This window comes from Coturnix japonica, chromosome 3, assembly GCF_054131305.1.
Source record: "Coturnix japonica strain WE chromosome 3, WE-NBRP24, whole genome shotgun sequence".
NCBI lineage: Eukaryota > Metazoa > Chordata > Aves > Galliformes > Phasianidae > Coturnix > Coturnix japonica.
Window position 1 is genome coordinate 3,730,270 of NC_140665.1, and position 16,478 is coordinate 3,746,747.

Genomic DNA, 16,478 nt, shown 5'->3' on the forward strand with positions numbered 1-16,478 from the left:
AATTAGATCATGAATGACAAAGCCACATTCCTGCAGGAAAGTTCCTGCATTCGAGATGTTCCAAAATAAAATGAATATACAAAGGCAGGATTTTAACCTTTCGGTACTTCCCAAATCTTAAGGTCTACAGTTTTCAGTGGAAGTTAAAGGTAAAATATTGCCGTGAAAACAAACAGTCCCTTCAGCTTCAGCTTTCAGGTTCCCTATACGCTCACTGGAGCCACCCAAGGAAAACCCTACCTGGTTTCCTGCCTCCTCACCATCCTAAGCAAAGTGCAACCCACCATAAGGCCCTTCCTGGAGCTTGCGTGACACTTCCTCCACAAAATACTGTTAAACTTTTGGATATATTTTCTGTCCAGAATTTTGTGAGGCATTGTTCACTGTACTGTTTTCTTGGCACCACGGACTCCACACCCTGTGCATTTCCTTACCAGCCCCGGCCATCCTTCATGCCTCAATCACCCAGCTATGTGTATAAGGCTATGTACAGCACCGGGCTCCTTCACATAACAAAGCATACACGTGTGTGGTTGGGATTAGAATCAACAGCACATCCCTGCTGTCCTGCCTGGAATCCATATGCAACCAGACGCCAGAAAACAGCACACCACTAGGCTTAATGGGTAAGAATAAAGGCAGAGATGCTGTGCACGGAAAGAAACATGCCTCCAGACCAGACTTTGAGCTGAGGAAGATGTGCACCATCCGACACTGGAAAATATTGTCTGCAGACACTGAGAAGATTCACTTCCACTGCTCCCAGAAAACAGTCACCACCTGCCCCCGGCCATTCAAGTAAATGCTGACCTGACTGGCCCAGGTTCACGCCATGGCAGTTTGAAAAACCACAAGCTGGAATAAAGTACAGTAGTATTTTTTTCTGCTGACCCATCAGCAATTATGTCAACAAATGTCTCTGCCATCCCACCCTTGCACTCTCTCTCCCCACCACCATCGTTACACACAGATGCCTATTTCCATACACACTCCAAAATGATCCAGCACTGACTACTAAAAATCAACGCTGGCAGCTATTTATCGATTTTTTTTATTATTATTTTTTTAGGGCATCCTAATATTTGTGCTGTCACTTTGATAAGAAGATGAGAAAAGACATGAAGGATTTCTCTTCAACACTCGGTTCAGAGCACACAGCTGAAGGCCAGACAAAGTTAATCACCCGAAGAGACAACCTCTTCCAGGCACAGACATGTTCCCTGCAAACACCAGCAGTGTTTTCAGCTGTATCCATGCAAGTCCATTGAATGAGCCTTTCTGGCTTTCATTGAGACACTCAGCGTATGCCACACATTATTTCCAACTGTTCCATAGATGGCAGATCAGAGAGCAGATCAGGCTCCCTACAGCAGAGTAGCCAAGTTCTTCTATGGCAGCTAACAGGGAAAAGGTCGCCCTTCTGCTGAGGCACGCAGCACGGCTACATGGCAAGAGAAATGGCAGTGCATTTGGACAAGGGACAACTCCAGATAACACTTAATGGCGTTCAAAGACAATCCTAAACCCTACTGAGGCACACCATATGTGCTATTTACTGACACAAGAGCATGATAGCAAAACATGTCCTTTGAGCATGCACTGGGTTGATGGAAAGTAGTTTCTCAAGTCAAGAGGAGCCAGAAGCACCCCTGAGGAAGCCCTGCTCACCTCCCCTGAATGATTCTGTCACAGCAGCCCTCCTGGCCGGACATGAACCGCTCTGGAGCGGACACACAGACCTGCCCAGTGGCACGCGTGCAAGGAAATGACTTCAGCAGCCCACCAGACACAAAACACGCCAAGCCCAAGGATGATGCCGATGCTTTTCTCTCTTTTGTGTACAGGGTAAAAGCAGTTGCTGCAGCTGCAAAAGCGCTCTCTAGAGAGGAGGCGGCTATCCTGAGCCACGGCCATTAATTCGGGTTTGTTTGTCACCAGTCCCACGGACGCTCGGGCACTACTGGGTTTTAGGCATTTCCCTTCTCATACAAAGAAGGGAACTGTGAAAGACAGCCTGTTGCATGCCCAAGGCTAAGAGAGCTGGACAAAAAGACCTGACTGCTTTAAATATCTGCAATACAAGAAGTTAAGCAGAGCTTAGCATGAGTGGAGAACCATCTGAAGACGGTCCGAGTGGAGAGACTAATTTCTTGACTCACTCCCCATCCACTCGTACCCCAACCAGTAAATCAGACCAACTCGTTTCCTACCCAATACATGTGTATGGAAGCACTGGATCTAACTGTTTGGCTTGTGGTCAAGTGTTTTTGCAACAGCAGAATCACAACCTTGCAAACAGTGTCATGAAAAAATTATTCCTCCTATTCCTGCAGCAGAGAGGAAGCAAAAGAGGAAAACAGTCTAACAATATTTAACTGCTTTTCTTAAGATAAAGCCTCAACAGAAATTGCGTTCCATTGAAATCTCAAAATTTAAAGCCCAGGAACACAAAGTCCACTTCATCGCCTCTGCCCAATCAACATACAAACCCTACGTATGTTTGCAGTCAGTACTCTGCCACCATATCACTGAAGTCACTAGAGGCCTTGATGCATATTTTGCCTACATAAGCGGCAGCAGAGAAGCAAGCACTCACTCCTTTTTCCACTTTAAATCAGCACTGAGAAAGCAATTAAGCTTCTTGTTCTCAGCTCCTACAATTGCATAAGCTAGGCGGCTCTGGCTCCAGAAGTTTATATATTTACCTTTTAAAATATGAATGGGAAAGTGTACACAAAACACCCTTCTTTCCCCGTCCCTTCCTTCCCATGAGGAGGAGTGTTTGTTTTTTTATCCGACCTTATGAAAGGTTGGGGAAGCTATTCCACCAATACTCTGATAAAAGTAGCCCACACTTCCTTAGAGATAGAGCACAGAAGGAGAGGGGAAAAAAAATAACCTTACCAGTAATAAAATCAGTAGAAGTATTTCCTACTAAATAGGATGTCTCACTCAGGGCTTTTTATGCTTCAATTTATAGATCTTTAAGCTGCCTGTACAGCACTTATGGAATAACTCACATGGCTGCTGATTTTGGGGAACACTTTCTTGTTGCTTACAGGAGCTTGGGGTAGAAAAGGGGATTTTCTGCCCTCTCTGGAGATTTACTTTAGTGACCTCTAAAGATCTGCCTGCAGAATGAAGCTGAATGAATGGGTGGTGGCAGACTTTTAAGCAGTCTTTCTTTTTTCTTTTCGATTCATGGCCTGTGATTTTGAAGCTGTGCATTACAGCAACCAAGCCCAAAGCTGGATGGAAGACCTCAGCCACATCTCAACCTCTGGGTACACAAGCATTTGTATGATCTAGCATCAAAATCAGGAGAGAAGCAAGAGTATTTTTAGTGTGCAAACACAGAAGTTCAGTAGAACCACCATGATGCAGCTGCAGGTATTTTAGCACTGCCCAACACAGCATCGTGCCAGGACAGTCCCAGCACCTACAAACCCTTCTGCAGTTCAAAACCAAGCAGCAAAAGAGGCTCTTTCTGCTCTGCCCTCCCCCCTTTCCCTCCTGCTTGTCAGCCATTTCTGTACACACACACGCTTTAGGTGGGGAAGAACCCTCTGTACGCCTGCATCAAATCGAGTGGACAAAGTGCCCACCTCTCCCTGCCTGCTTCTGCTTAAAGCTATGCACCGCAGTGTTTTCAAGCACTTTAGCCAAAAATCGGAACTTCTCATGATGAACAAGCCTGCTGACCCGGGAAGTTCTATCCTCTAACTTGGCTGAGGCTCTCTTAATAAAGAGACATACCACCAATCTGACTGGCTCCTCTGAACCCATAGAGCCTGTATGCATGCAGAAAGAGAGGGGAGAAATGGTTTATTTGGGCTCGGGCGCCCTTCCTGCAGGATGCGGTGTTTACAGAGGGTATTTCTAGAACTTCCTGCTCCACACACGCCTCCGGCTCCTCCCCAGCCTGCCTCCCTCCAGCTCCCACCCAGAGTCCCTGGGAGCACATGAGATGTGGGGGTCTCACCAGCATCTCAAGCCCCCCAGCCATGGGAGCAAGGGAAGAGGGACAGCTCCTGTTGACACAGCACTATGGAAAAGTGCATGCCATCCTTGTCTGCAGAACATATAATGCTTTTTGGGGTTTGTTTGTTTTTAAGCACACCTTTAAAATGCATTTAGATCCCTTTCTCTCCCTCCTTTATTAGATTCCTCAGATCAAGCTACTTAAGCTTTCTACGCTGCTTCTTTCAGACAACAAGTGAAAAAAGTTCACCTTCAGCATACCTTAAAAATCTTCCAGCCATTTAACATTTGAACTCTTATGCTCTAGTACATCCCCAAACACTAAATAGTTCCAGAAAAATAAAGGGGGGGTGGGGGGGAAGAGCAGGATTTTTTTCCTCTTAAGCAGCTCTAGTCGTTGATGACCCTGCAGCCTTTTATTAGTGACTTTAACCACAGAAAGCAAGCTTGGCACTAGGTTTTCTTCCTAGTTCAACTCAACATCAAATATCTTTCTAAAAGCAGCAGGTCTTCGAGGCAGTGCAAACACTGAGATTGCTCTATTTCAGCACTCCCTCCAGCTCGGTAACCTTTCTGTCTGCACAGCCACCCAACTGCAGACATCCAACAGCAAGGCATACAGCAAGGACTGGCTGCAACCAACCTAACACCTCCCATGCCAACTAGCAGCTAAGAATGAATTACGTTGGCAGCATCACAAACCTCCAGTGATAGTTTTTGTTGTATTTTCACCGATGTTAAGAAGGAAAAACAGCAAAAAAATACAGCACAGCAAAACTCAACAAGCATCACTGAAGTATCAGTGGTTTTTGCGTATTGTAATTTATACCTTTGCTTTAAAAAGGCCAAGCCTACCAACTGAAATGCAGGGATATGCACTGCTGTCTGATAGGGATGCTGGACCTGGCTCTCTGATGGATGGACCTGGCCTGTATCCAGTTGACTGGGGTTTCTCCTGCTGCAGGCACAGTTTGGAGCGTGGCTGATTTAATCTGAGCTCAGCTGCACCCTGGCTCCCTGGTATGGTGAGAACCCATGGCAATGAAATGCTCTGAAGGCTTAGACCCTCACCTCCCATCCTCATCCTTGGAGAACTTCAGCAGCTGCCTGGACATGGCCCTGGGCACAGCTCTGGACACCCTGCTCTGGGTGGCTCTGCTGGAGCACGGTTGGGCCTGGTGGACCTGGAGGTGCTTTCCTACTTCAACCTTTCCCTTGTTCTGGGGACAAAATTGAAGTAAACAGCTGAAATAAACTCCAAGCATGCTTTGGAGGAGCCCCGTTGATTCTCTCAGATCTCTATGTAATTTTGAAGAACCAGACTGCTTGTAAACAACTTGCAATGCCAGATGCAGAAGCCCTGCAGCAGCAGCTGAGTTTACTCCTCAGCCTCGCTTGCATCTTCCAGTAACTCCTTACTGCATCCCCTTGATTTGAGGAAAATACAAAAGCACCTTCCATGTTCACAGCTGGATAAGCTGTTCTTTCCTTGGCCCCATAGCACACACTCCTGCACAGATCTGCAAACAAGGGGCCCAAGCACGCATACACATTTATATCTATCAGCTTGGGGGCATACCTTTCTACTCCTGAGCCACGTAAGCAGCCAGCTGGCTTTGTGAGAGCTTAGAAGCCAGGTGGGAGTGTCGAGGCATGTCAGCAGAAGAAATACAGCACACAGAGGTTGAGCTGAGCCCCTGGCTCGTGTCCAGTACAGGGAAGGGTGGTTTCCGGGCAGCATCTCTCACTGCATGGACCCACACCAGGCAGCCCCCAGCTGCCAACAGTGCCCATATATCTCATGGCACACTGAGAGAGGGAAAACCTCTCTTAAAATGACATGTATGATAGATTTCTTTGCCCCCCTCTCAAACAGCCTTCCTTCACCAGCAAGCGAGTTAACTAATAAAAGCATGAAAGACCTAGGGACTGCAAAAGGTAGCTACACAGGACAGATGCAAAACACAATTAAAGCCTAAGCATTTTGGCTTTCCTTGGGGTCTGTGCATATATGCACAATGTGTGAGTGTCCCCGCATAGCAGCACAGACCCTTACAAGCACATATTTGCACCGTGGCCCTTTCTCCCCCACGGGCTACATCAAAATAACACCACCAGGTTTTACAGCACATCTCTCAGAGATATCGATGCACACCTCCCACAGATGAGCAGAAGAGAGATGAAAGTGACCTTCTTGTTTATAAAAATGGGGCAAAAGTACTTGCTATCTGCAAGAAACAGAATTCTCTATTCCTAGGGAGATATACACAGTATTAAGTCCTACCATTACTTCTGGAAGGATGTTTAATATGCACATATGAAAAAAAAGCCTTGCTATGGAGCCCTGCAACTCCTCCTCCCCACATTTGCCAGTAGGAAGAAATTTCCTTCCTTGATGGAATAGCCATCAGCTATTGGGCTCAGCTGACAGCCTCAAGATCTCTCCTCTGATTACAGCACACGTAGGAGTTGAGAACAAAGAGGGGGGGAAATAAAACCAAAACAGTCCTTGAAGTGCTGGTTGCAAGTGAAGAAAGTCAAAGAAAGTTATTCAAAGAGCCTAAGAACAAGGAGACTGGAGACAAAAATATTAATTTGGGATAAATCTCCACAAGATCTTCTGCAACAGGTAGAACCTGCTGGCTGTTGGCACACATATCTTCGAAGCCCTGAAAGCACACTTTGTAATACTGTTTTTGATAAAACACAGCTTGCTTTTAAGGGGAAGCACCTACTTCTGTTGTGCAAGGCAGCCAGCTTTGCGCTTCAGCTGCTCGTTTGACTTAAGGAGAAGAGGCACAGAGCACAGATGTGATGCACACAGGTACCAACATGCTGATCCCATCCTTAATGAGTTCTGTGCTCCTTCCATCGACAACCGACACATCAGAGAGCCTCTTACAATTGCACACAGGCAGAAGCAAGGTAGTTGCACCCTCATACTACAAACCATCCAGCTATTTCTATTTTCATTTCCACTCTTCTTCAGGAGCATTAAGTCCTCCAAAAAACCAAACGCTCTGCATACTGAAGGAGGCACACATCATCAGTGCAGTGTCTGGAGCTGCACTTCTGATGCTACTCAACTCTGTTCTCTCCTGAGCATCTTTTCCTGGGAAGGATCGTCTACTGTTAAGAAAGCTGGAGAAAAGAGGAAGAAGAAAGAAAACTAAGGACATTTTTCAATGGACTTGGTGAAAGGAACAATCCTTGCAGCCAAAGCATGGTGCACTTCAGCCAGCAAGCCACGGCACCTGGACTTCTGCAGAACCCTGGTACTGCCACCCAATGGGTGGAATTCAGCAGCAGTGGCACTTCTTTTGTGATCCAACACCCTGCACAGAACCACAACGATACTCAGAGCTTGACAAGTGCATCTCCCACAGGTTCGGTATCTCCAGAGGATGCTTTGTTCTAATTCTGCTGGAGGAAAGAGAATCGAATTCACCAATTCTTCAAGCATACCAACATGTACGTGGATGGAGGGACTGAGCCAGTGGTGACGTTGCCTCTCATTCCTGAGCTCCTGCCCTGGTCCTGAAGAATGACAACCACCACCATCTCCCTGCGGTTTGGTGGCCCCAAGGAAACAATTTTGTGGTTTCAAGCCAGCTACCAGCCAAACAAGTCCACGTTAAGGAAGAGCCTCTGCTGCGCAATGTGCTTTTGTTTGCAGCCTCGGGATTTAATTAAGCGGGTAGATAAAGCCACCTTTTAACCCACGCTAGAGGGTGCGCCAGATCGAGATTACAACACGCTGCAGAAACAGGTCGAAGCAGCTCCCGGCTGCATCCACACCACGGGCGGGCATCATCCATCACCCACTGCTTCTGGCTGAAAAACCCACCTTCTGGCCCAAAGGCGAGTTTTTTTAGGTTTCCCTGAGCCAAAAGCAGGATTGGGTTTTTATGAGGGTTTGGGCTGAAGCACAATCCTCTTCCCGAGGTCTTCCTCCATGTGAAGTGACTAAACCCTCATCAAAATCCCTCCATCTCTTCAACTTGTTCCCAAGACAGAAGCAGAAAGGGTTGCTTTTTTTCTTCTTTCCCCTTTTTTCCATCCAACAAACCTATTATTCCCTTAGAAACAGCAAGTTCTCCAAGTAAGCGAACAAAGCAGCTACTTACATGTAGTATTTTAAACAGCCGTGTTTTCAGGCCAAGAAATAAACAGTTATATTTTGGCAACCCTTCATTTCCTGTCCTATTTGCGAGCAATAATGTCATGACACAAAGTATGTCCCATGCCTTTCTCCCTGGCTCAAGCTTGAAAGAGAGAAAAAAAAAGCCCTACACAGCTGAATGAACGGCTTATGACAGCTAGCAAAAAAATCAGCAGGAATGGACAAAATGGGGGATAAATAAAAAATTCAGTGTAAAGGGCAAACTGCTTCGTCGGCAGGGTGAGTGCATGGAGCAGCCATGGAGGAGGTGGGATCCAGGGAGCAGCTCAGCTCCATGGCCTTTGCTGGAAGGAGGAAATGCACTGCAGCAGCCCTGCCTCCAGCTCCCACCCCAGCTCCGGCTCAGGGCTCCCGGCTCCATCCCGAAACGCCGCGGAGCGACACTTCCTCATTCTCTGACCTTTTCCATTTAATTACTTCCTGTGACTTTCTTGGAAGCCTGCATCGTAATGATGTGCCACGGCCGCCTTCGGGTGTAACTGAATCATTTTATGCCTTCCGATTCGGCTGAATCCTCCCACTCGTAGCCAGAAATACGGCCACGACACGCTGGGTGATCGCTCGGCCCCCGGCAACACACAGCCCGGGGGGCAGAACGAGGCGTCCTCCAGCAATGACAAATTGACCTCCGGGTATCGATCGGAAATGGTGCAGTCATGAAGGAGCCTGGGCAGCCAGAGCCTCATCTCTCCTCTTTGGTTTCATCAAATGCTTTAAATACGGGAGAAAAGCTCCCCAAGCAAAAGTGAAGAAAGCCAACGATGGGGGGGGAAAAGACAGTGCACTGATTTTAAATGCACGCTGGCCGTGGTGCTTCTTCTGTAATCTGCCTGTTAACATTTGCTCACAGTGCACTCGGCGCAACAAGAAGAGCTATGCAAATCAAAGCCAGATATCTGGGGCAAATAGCACGCGATGCTGCCGTTGTTCTGACAGCCTGAGCAAACTTACAAGGAGGGCCTGTCCTTATTTCTTCTACCACCACATCAATTGAAAAACATCACCCACCGCCATGAAGGACGGCGCATGAGTCACCTGCAGCAGTGCTATCCATCAGCACAGGGAAGGGCCAGGAGGGAGCGGTACCCACAGCAGGATCAAGGCAGCAGCTCCAACACGGCCTCCACTCACAATGCAGGGCATCCTTCACCCCAGTGCCCACACCAAGGGGTTGGCAAGTGCAGGCCTGGGGCGCAGGGTGGAATCATAAAATCGTTAAGGTTGGAAAAGACCACTAAGATCATCTATCCCAACCAGCAAGCCATCCCCATCGTGCCTGCAGCCCACAGACCTCAGCAGCCGCCAGCTCTGTGCCATCCCATCAGAGAGGGAACCGAGCCCCCCACACCTCCCATCCTGCCCCACAGCAGCAGGAGAAACCCAGCTTCTCCTAGAAGAACTGCACTGACTTCGAAATAACCACAACGTCAGGAGTGATGCAGAAATGCAGCTTCACAGCTACGAGGTGCCCCAAACACCACCACTCCTCCTCGTGCACGCCTTGCACGCAGAGGCCATTTCCTAGGCCATTTACCGTTCCCAGTGCTACGGGTATCCACGCCACACACCCCCAGCCTCACAAGCCCCCATTGCTGCGTGCACTGCCTCCTTTCCCCTGCTGTCATAAACCCTCAATGCAAAACTAGGGATGAGGATGCACGGGGGGCCGAGCCCACGGCTCTGCACCACGACCTTCACACATCGGATCGCCGTTTATTCGCGTGGGGGCGTTTCAGAGGGGTCGGTCAAATTATGGGGGGGGTCTGAGAGTCGCTCTCAGCACATACGGACCCCGGAGAGGAGGGAGGGAAGGAGGGGGGGCCCTCCGAGCCCGTTGGCCGCCGGTGACCGGATTTATGAATGCGGCGTCATGTGACGGCCGCCTCCTATTCACAAAACGGCAGCCGGGGCGGGGCTCCGACCCCCCCCCCCAGAAAGGAAAAAAAGCCACTAAAAAATAGCGAGCCCTGGGGGTACGGCCGCCCTCACTCTGCAGGACGAGTCCTCCCCAACCCCCAATAAAAAAACCCTATTCTTCTATGAGGTGGGAGGCCGGGGGAGAAGGGAGGAAGCGGGTGGAGCCCCCCCCACCCCCACACGTCGCGGTTTAGAGGGATTTTTTTTTTATTCTTTTTTTTTTCTTTCCTCTTTTTCTTTTTTTTTCTTTTTTCTATTTCTTTTTTTTTTTTTTTTTTTTTTTATGAATGAAGACGCGCTATGCAAATGAGCACGGCCCGGGGGGAGCGCGAAATGGCGGCGGATGTGCGGGCGGGCGGCCGCGCACTCACGCACGCGCGTGTCCGTGTGTCCGTCCGTCCGTCCGCGGGTGGGGAGGGGGGGGATCCCGAGAGCGGCGACGAAGGAGCGGCCCCCCTCCCCAGCACACACATACACGGAGCCCCCGCAGCCCGCCCCCGCTCACTCGTCTGGGTAGGCGTCCTCGGTCATCTTCTCCCCGTCTCGGCTCATCCCTCGCCGCGGGCGGCCGGGCTGCGCCTCCGCATCTTCCTGCGCTTCACATGGCGGGGGAGGCCGCGCCGCGGCAGGGCCGGGGCTGGCGGCCGCGCCGGGCCGGGCCGGGCCCGACGGACGGCGGGAGGCTGAGGCGGGGCGGGGCGGGATCGGGGGGGGAGCGGGCCGGGCCGGCGGCGCTACGGCCGCGCTGTGCGGCGGGCGGCGGCCGGGGGAGGCGGCGGCGGAGGGGAGGGCGCCGCGGGGGCGCGGCGGCGGCGGCGGCGGCGCGGGGTTCGGGCCCTGGGGAGCGGCGCAGCGCCCGGGGGCAGGCGGCGGCGCCGGGCCAGCCCCATGGCCGCGCTCACGCCATGGCGGGGCGCCGCGGGCGGCGGCGGCGGAGAATGGGGAGAGGGGGTGGCAGGAAGCGGCGGCGCTGCCGAGCGGCAGCGGGCAGGGCAGCGCCGGACCTGGGGAGGGAGGGAGGAAAGGAGGGAGGGAGTCGCGGCGGCGGCGAGGAAGGAGGGGACGCGGCCGCTGCTGGCACCTCCCCCGCGGCGGCGCGGCCCGCCCCGGTCCGGCCCCCCGAGCCCTGCAGCGCAGGCGGCGGGATGCGGCCGCTCCCCTCGCCTCGCCCCCCACTCCCCGCCCCGCTCCCGCAGCCCGGCCCCTATCGCCGACCCCTCGTTGCGGTGCCTTACCCGCAAAGCGCTTCCTCGGAAGGCTGTAAGCCTGGTTGGCGTGTGCTGAAAGGCGTCAGGGCGCGTGGAGAGTCCGCCGTGGGTGCGGGATGAGGCCCGAGGTGTCTGTGGGTGATGTAGGATCCTGCTGCCGCCCAGCAGTCCGGGCAGGCCTGTCTGCCCCACTCTCGGCCTCTCCGCCTCGCTGGGGAGGTATCTGCTGCTGCTCTCGCGGTTTTCAGACGGCATCAATTCTCTTTTCAGGAACAGAAGTGAAAACTTGGAGAAACTGGATGGACTGCGTGCCAGCAGCACGGTGGAGGCGAGAGCCCCTTCAGACTGCAAGGCCTGTAGGGAGGTTACCCCGAGGAGAAACGGTGTGTCCTTCAGAAATGGTACCAGGACCATGGCTGTGGTCACCTCACCGTGTTGTTTTCATGGCTGGGGCTTCCCCTGCCTTTTTTTTCCTCTCCAAGTGCTGCTGGGTTTACACAGGCTCCCAACTTCCTCATTAACTCCTTGCTCAAGACCTCCGCGTTCAGCTGCAGCATCACATGGATACGCGGCATTGAGCTGCTGCCTCTCGCAGAGCCACAGCAGGGGGAGAATCGAAGCCACATGAAGAAAACAAAGGGGGACAATCCCATCGCTAAATTCCCATCTCTAAAAGATCACTGTAGTGCACATCCCACTGAGCAGGGATATGGTATGTGCCTTGCTGCTGGTGCTGGGAGCTTGGCATTCCGTCCCCAATGCTTAGGGGTATTTAATATTTCACTTCCCAGTGGTGAACAGCCACCCTTTCCCAGACGTGGCAGCTGAAGGTTTACCCGATCTCGTATTTTTGAGTCACTTCCTGTGGATTTGTGAGATCTCACATTTGATCTCTGCTTTCACTCGCATGCTAATTCGGGTGCTGCTATGTGATCCATTCATCTCACTGCGCAACTCTCTTCTGATTGCATATGTGCAATTCATATGGACAAGAATTGCATGGGACGTTCATATTGTTCAGGTTACCACGCTGGTTCCTCTGAGCAGCGCTTGCAAAATGACTACTTTATTTTTCTGAATGGAACAGCTCACCAAGGGGAGACTTTTGCTCATGCACTGCTCATATACAGCCTTTCCCCGAGATGTGATCATTACAGCACCTCCAGTTAATTAGCCATTGGTGGCAGAGCTTCAAGACTAATGATCTGCATGCTGTGAATATTCTGCACTTTATGTTTGAATGGGAAGTTCCTTGTGCAGAGCGATATTTTAGCTGTTGTAGAGAACTAGATGTTGAGGACATTTGGGCAGGAAATAGACTTCCCCACGGGCTGCCAAGCCTTCAGCTGACACCGATTTGGGGTGAGAAGCACTAAGATTTGGCATAGCAGAGCTTGGAATGCAGGCTTGCCATTGCCTTCCCACATTCTTGCCTTGACAACGCATCCCTCTGGGCTGGTGACTCCCACACTGCTGGTATAGGAACCCTTGTATGAGCTCTGGCACCTCGGTGACCTCACTGATTTTAGTGCCTTTTCCACTGACTCACTCTGTAGCTTGAAATGAGGGAAGAGTAGAAGTTGGCAGCCCTGAATCACACCATCCTCCTGATGATTACCCCTCACCTGATCGTTTTACTGAGCAGCAATCGTATTTTCAAGGCAACAATAACCACAAAATCACAGAATCATTAAGGTTGGAAAAGACATCTGAGATCAACCAACCACCAACCCATCCCTATCATGCCCACTAACCGTGTCCCTCAGTGCCACATCTAAACCTATTTTTTCTCCCTGTTGCAACAGCGAAAAATGTAAGAGCTGCAGAAATAATCTGCAACAAGTACAGTCTTCCTAGCAGGTCATTTAGAGGGACACCAAGACCAGAAAGAGAGAATAGAAAGGGATCCTCACTGCCACACTGGTTGCTTTGGCCCCCCAAAACCAATCCCTCTACTTTCTGAGTTCTGAAACCATGCATTCACTTTCAGCCTCTCCCAACATAAAAGCAAGGGTTGTTGAAGTTAAGTGACTGTGAGTTAAAGGGGACTTTTCAAAACCCTTGCTTTCCTATTGGGTTCTCTGCCGTCCTCTTAGCATTCAGCGGTAAATGATTTATAGCCCTCCTTTCATGCTGGTTTGGTGTTTCCTTTGCGTGCATAACTTCCTTTTGATAGAAGGGGATGATAACAAAACCCAAATTCTAATCTCTTGAGCACATGACACATTGTCTTTGCGGTGCAGATAGCAGGAAACTGCTCTGATCTGGAGTTCAGTGCTTCAGCCTCCTTCCCACCCCCCAAAATACACTCGGCGAATTCAAAAAGCAGCACCAACAGGGTGGGCAGAGCTTTGCTTTCAGCTGTTCACTGGCCCTTTGCATCCAGAGAGGAGCGTGCACAGCCACTCCCCAGTGGAAGTCTTGAGGTTAGTCCTATAGTGGTGTCACCAGGGAGGGGCTGCCCTCCCTTGAGATGCCTTTCCACCCTTGGGAGCTTCCTGCATTTATGCTACAGCTGTTTCCATAATCTCATGGGAGCCAAATAAACAGATGCCAAATGATTTACCTTCAGAGAGTGCAGAATGGGTGGATATGGGGAAGACACCAGAGTTATGTTCATCTATTCTTCCCCTCCTGGGGGATTATATGAGTTATGCTTGAACCCTTCAGGAGGTAACTTTGAGAAAATTGCCTTCCTGCAGCCAAATTCAGACGGTCCGGGCTGAGTGCCTGAGCAGCTCTGGGGTGGGGTTCGCTCCATCTTGGCTCAGCTGGGGATGTACCCTCTACAGGGCATCGGCCAGGAGATCAGTTCCTGAGGATCCCCGCTTGCTCTGTGGCTCTAGCTGGGACAAAGCCACAGCACACAGTGTGGAGGCAGGGAGGGCAGGTCAGCATCCCAACAGAGAGCAATAGCTGGCCCTGCTATCCTCTGAGACACCTGCATCGCTGCTCCTGAAAATTCCCATGAAAAATAATCACAGGCTGCTTTTATGTCCCTGTAATCGTGAACACATTATGCTTCCCTGCCCACTTCTAAAGAGAAAAAAGTAATTAGTCACCCCACACAAGTCTTTTGGGGTGGCACATGTGCTTTGGTATGTATTCCAGCTCTGCCTACATGGAATGGGGACGCACAGCCCTGCTCCCTGGTTGTCTGTTAGGTGCTGCCCTTTGCGGGAGCTGGCTGCAACCTCTTGCACTTACAGCCAGCAACATCTCCAGCAGCACTTGGTGGCGTGATGAACGAAGCCTGCAATTGGAAGTCCAGGAGATGGGAGCCTCAGGACAGCAAGGCATGGGCCAGCAAAGTGAAATAACCCAAGGCACTGGTGTGCCAAAGTGGCCACCAAAGGGCTGCCTTCATTCCTCCTGCTGTTATATCCTGGTGCTAAAAGTGCAAATTGAAGTTCACTGAAGGACTGTGGCAAAGGAATTACCCAGAATTTGCTGAAAAACTGCAGATGCACGTTATTGTGGAAGACAGGCTTTGTTTCCATCCTGGGAAGAATTTGGTTTATGTTTCAGGGATTGTGAAGTTGACCTCCTAGGTCCGTGGCAGGTAAACATTTGCCTTTGATTCTGTTTTTCCCTTCAAGTCTATAAACCCCAGCATTTACACTGAAATGGATGTGCTGAAAGCTGTGTTTAGGAAGAGAGAACTTCATCCCCTCCTGCACGTACTTCTGCCACGTGATGATTGTTTGGTTGCAGCTTTGCGAAGGATGGCCAGAGGGGTGGTTTGTGCAGGAGGAGGCACGTGGCTCCATGGCTGCCTGGTTCAGCCCCACTGCTGTCATTGGTTTGCCTTCAATAGACCTATCACAGAATCTGGGCCCCTCTTTTATTTTTCCCTTCTTGCTGCTTCTCTCCTTCCAGATGTGTTCCTCCCATACCATGTACATATTGCCTGGTGTATAATAACTGCTTTCTGTACCAAAATCATTGCTACACTATTTTCTTTATTGCCAAACAAAGTGCTCTGGATAGTGGTGACTTGTGGAAGCTGCTTATAAATCAGCTTCTGCTCTGAGGAGATTTGAGTCTTCTCCTAGGTCTTCTGGTTCCGAGGAAGTAATGAACATGAAATCTCAAGACTTGAGCAAACTGATCAAAGGCCTGGGAGATGGCAATCCAGATTTTGGCCCTTAAATTTCATCATACAGCATTTTCTCATTGTGGTCATAAACAGTACAAGGCTTCATATAAGGTGTCATATACTGACTGTAACTCATATCTCTGTGTTTGGTAAGGACAAGAAAAGCAGGAGAAATGGGGGCACAAGGAAATGCCCTGGTGTCAGCAACACCAGTCAGCTTTGCGAGCACAGGGTGTCATATAGGACAGGAAAACCTCTGCTGGAGCTTGAGTCCCAGTGCTCCTTTACACATACCTAATCACTGTGCTGCAACTGGTATTTAATCACCGAAAACCCTCTCTGCAATTTATTACCAGAAAGAATAGAAATCTACACCAACATATTGTCAAGAAAGACCAGAGTGACTCCAAACTTAGGAGAATTTTGGAATCATACTGACTATTTCAAGCTAAATACTACACTGCTTCTTTTCTTCCTGTGGCTGCCCCATCAGGCTGTACATGGCTCTAATCCTTCACCTGGTGCTTCCTGAGTGGATGTGCTTCAGTCTGCATTGCCACTCCAGAAGAAAATTCTTTACATCTTGATTTCCAAGTTTTAGAATATCTCCAAAAAGATGAAACATGGTTTGTTTGTTTTTTTCTCAATCCAAAGACGTGTTTTCACCTACAGATATTTTTTGCTGCCTAAACAAGAGCCCTTTCCTTTGCACTTGTGCCAACATGGAACTTGGATAAAGAATTAAGTTTCCTAATTACAATGCATCCCCTATACTTTTTTTTTGCATTTATTATTATTTTAATAATGACTGTCAGGCACACGCCATCTCTCCTCTGAATTTTAGTCTTTCTAAAGAAGGTGTTTTTGAAGAAGGCATACCCTTCAGAAAGTGTTTTGTGGTATCATATTTGTGCCTTTTGTATCCAGAACCATCTGCCTTTTCAATTTCAAATGCACTTATCAGGGTCTTGCATCACAGAGGTCTAAATTAAAGCACACTTACCATAGAGGGGTGCAGCATATGCCATGAGGACCTCCTGCAGGAGGGCACTTATGGGAGCCAAAGGAAGGGTTGTTCTTTTTACTTCCG

The 16,478-nt window shown here is 49.9% G+C and overlaps 2 protein-coding genes across 2 annotated transcripts in view; one reads left to right on the top strand and one right to left on the bottom strand.

Annotated features, from left to right (window-relative positions):
* Window positions 1-10,720, bottom strand: part of SPRED2 (sprouty related EVH1 domain containing 2) — a 49,460-nt gene extending 38,740 nt beyond the window's left edge. Inside the window, exon 1 of the mRNA XM_015856534.3 lies at window positions 10,587-10,720. Within this exon, the coding sequence (XP_015712020.1) occupies window positions 10,587-10,633 (47 nt within the window). The 5' untranslated portion in view covers window positions 10,634-10,720. The remainder of the gene's footprint in view (window positions 1-10,586) is intronic.
* LOC107310681 (uncharacterized) lies at window positions 10,329-16,161 on the top strand. The gene is made up of 2 exons (XM_085542399.1): window positions 10,329-10,594; window positions 11,560-16,161. The coding sequence occupies exons 1-2, from the start codon at window positions 10,382-10,384 to the stop codon at window positions 11,569-11,571; spliced, it is 225 nt and encodes a 74-aa protein (XP_085398525.1). The 5' UTR covers window positions 10,329-10,381; the 3' UTR covers window positions 11,572-16,161.
* Window positions 16,162-16,478: the final 317 nt, after the last annotated feature.

What these genes read in the sequence shown, in the direction of transcription:
- LOC107310681 (XM_085542399.1), top strand. Translation starts at nt 10,382, where the DNA reads ATGCAAATGAGCACGGCCCGGGGGGAGCGCGAAATGGCGGCGGATGTG.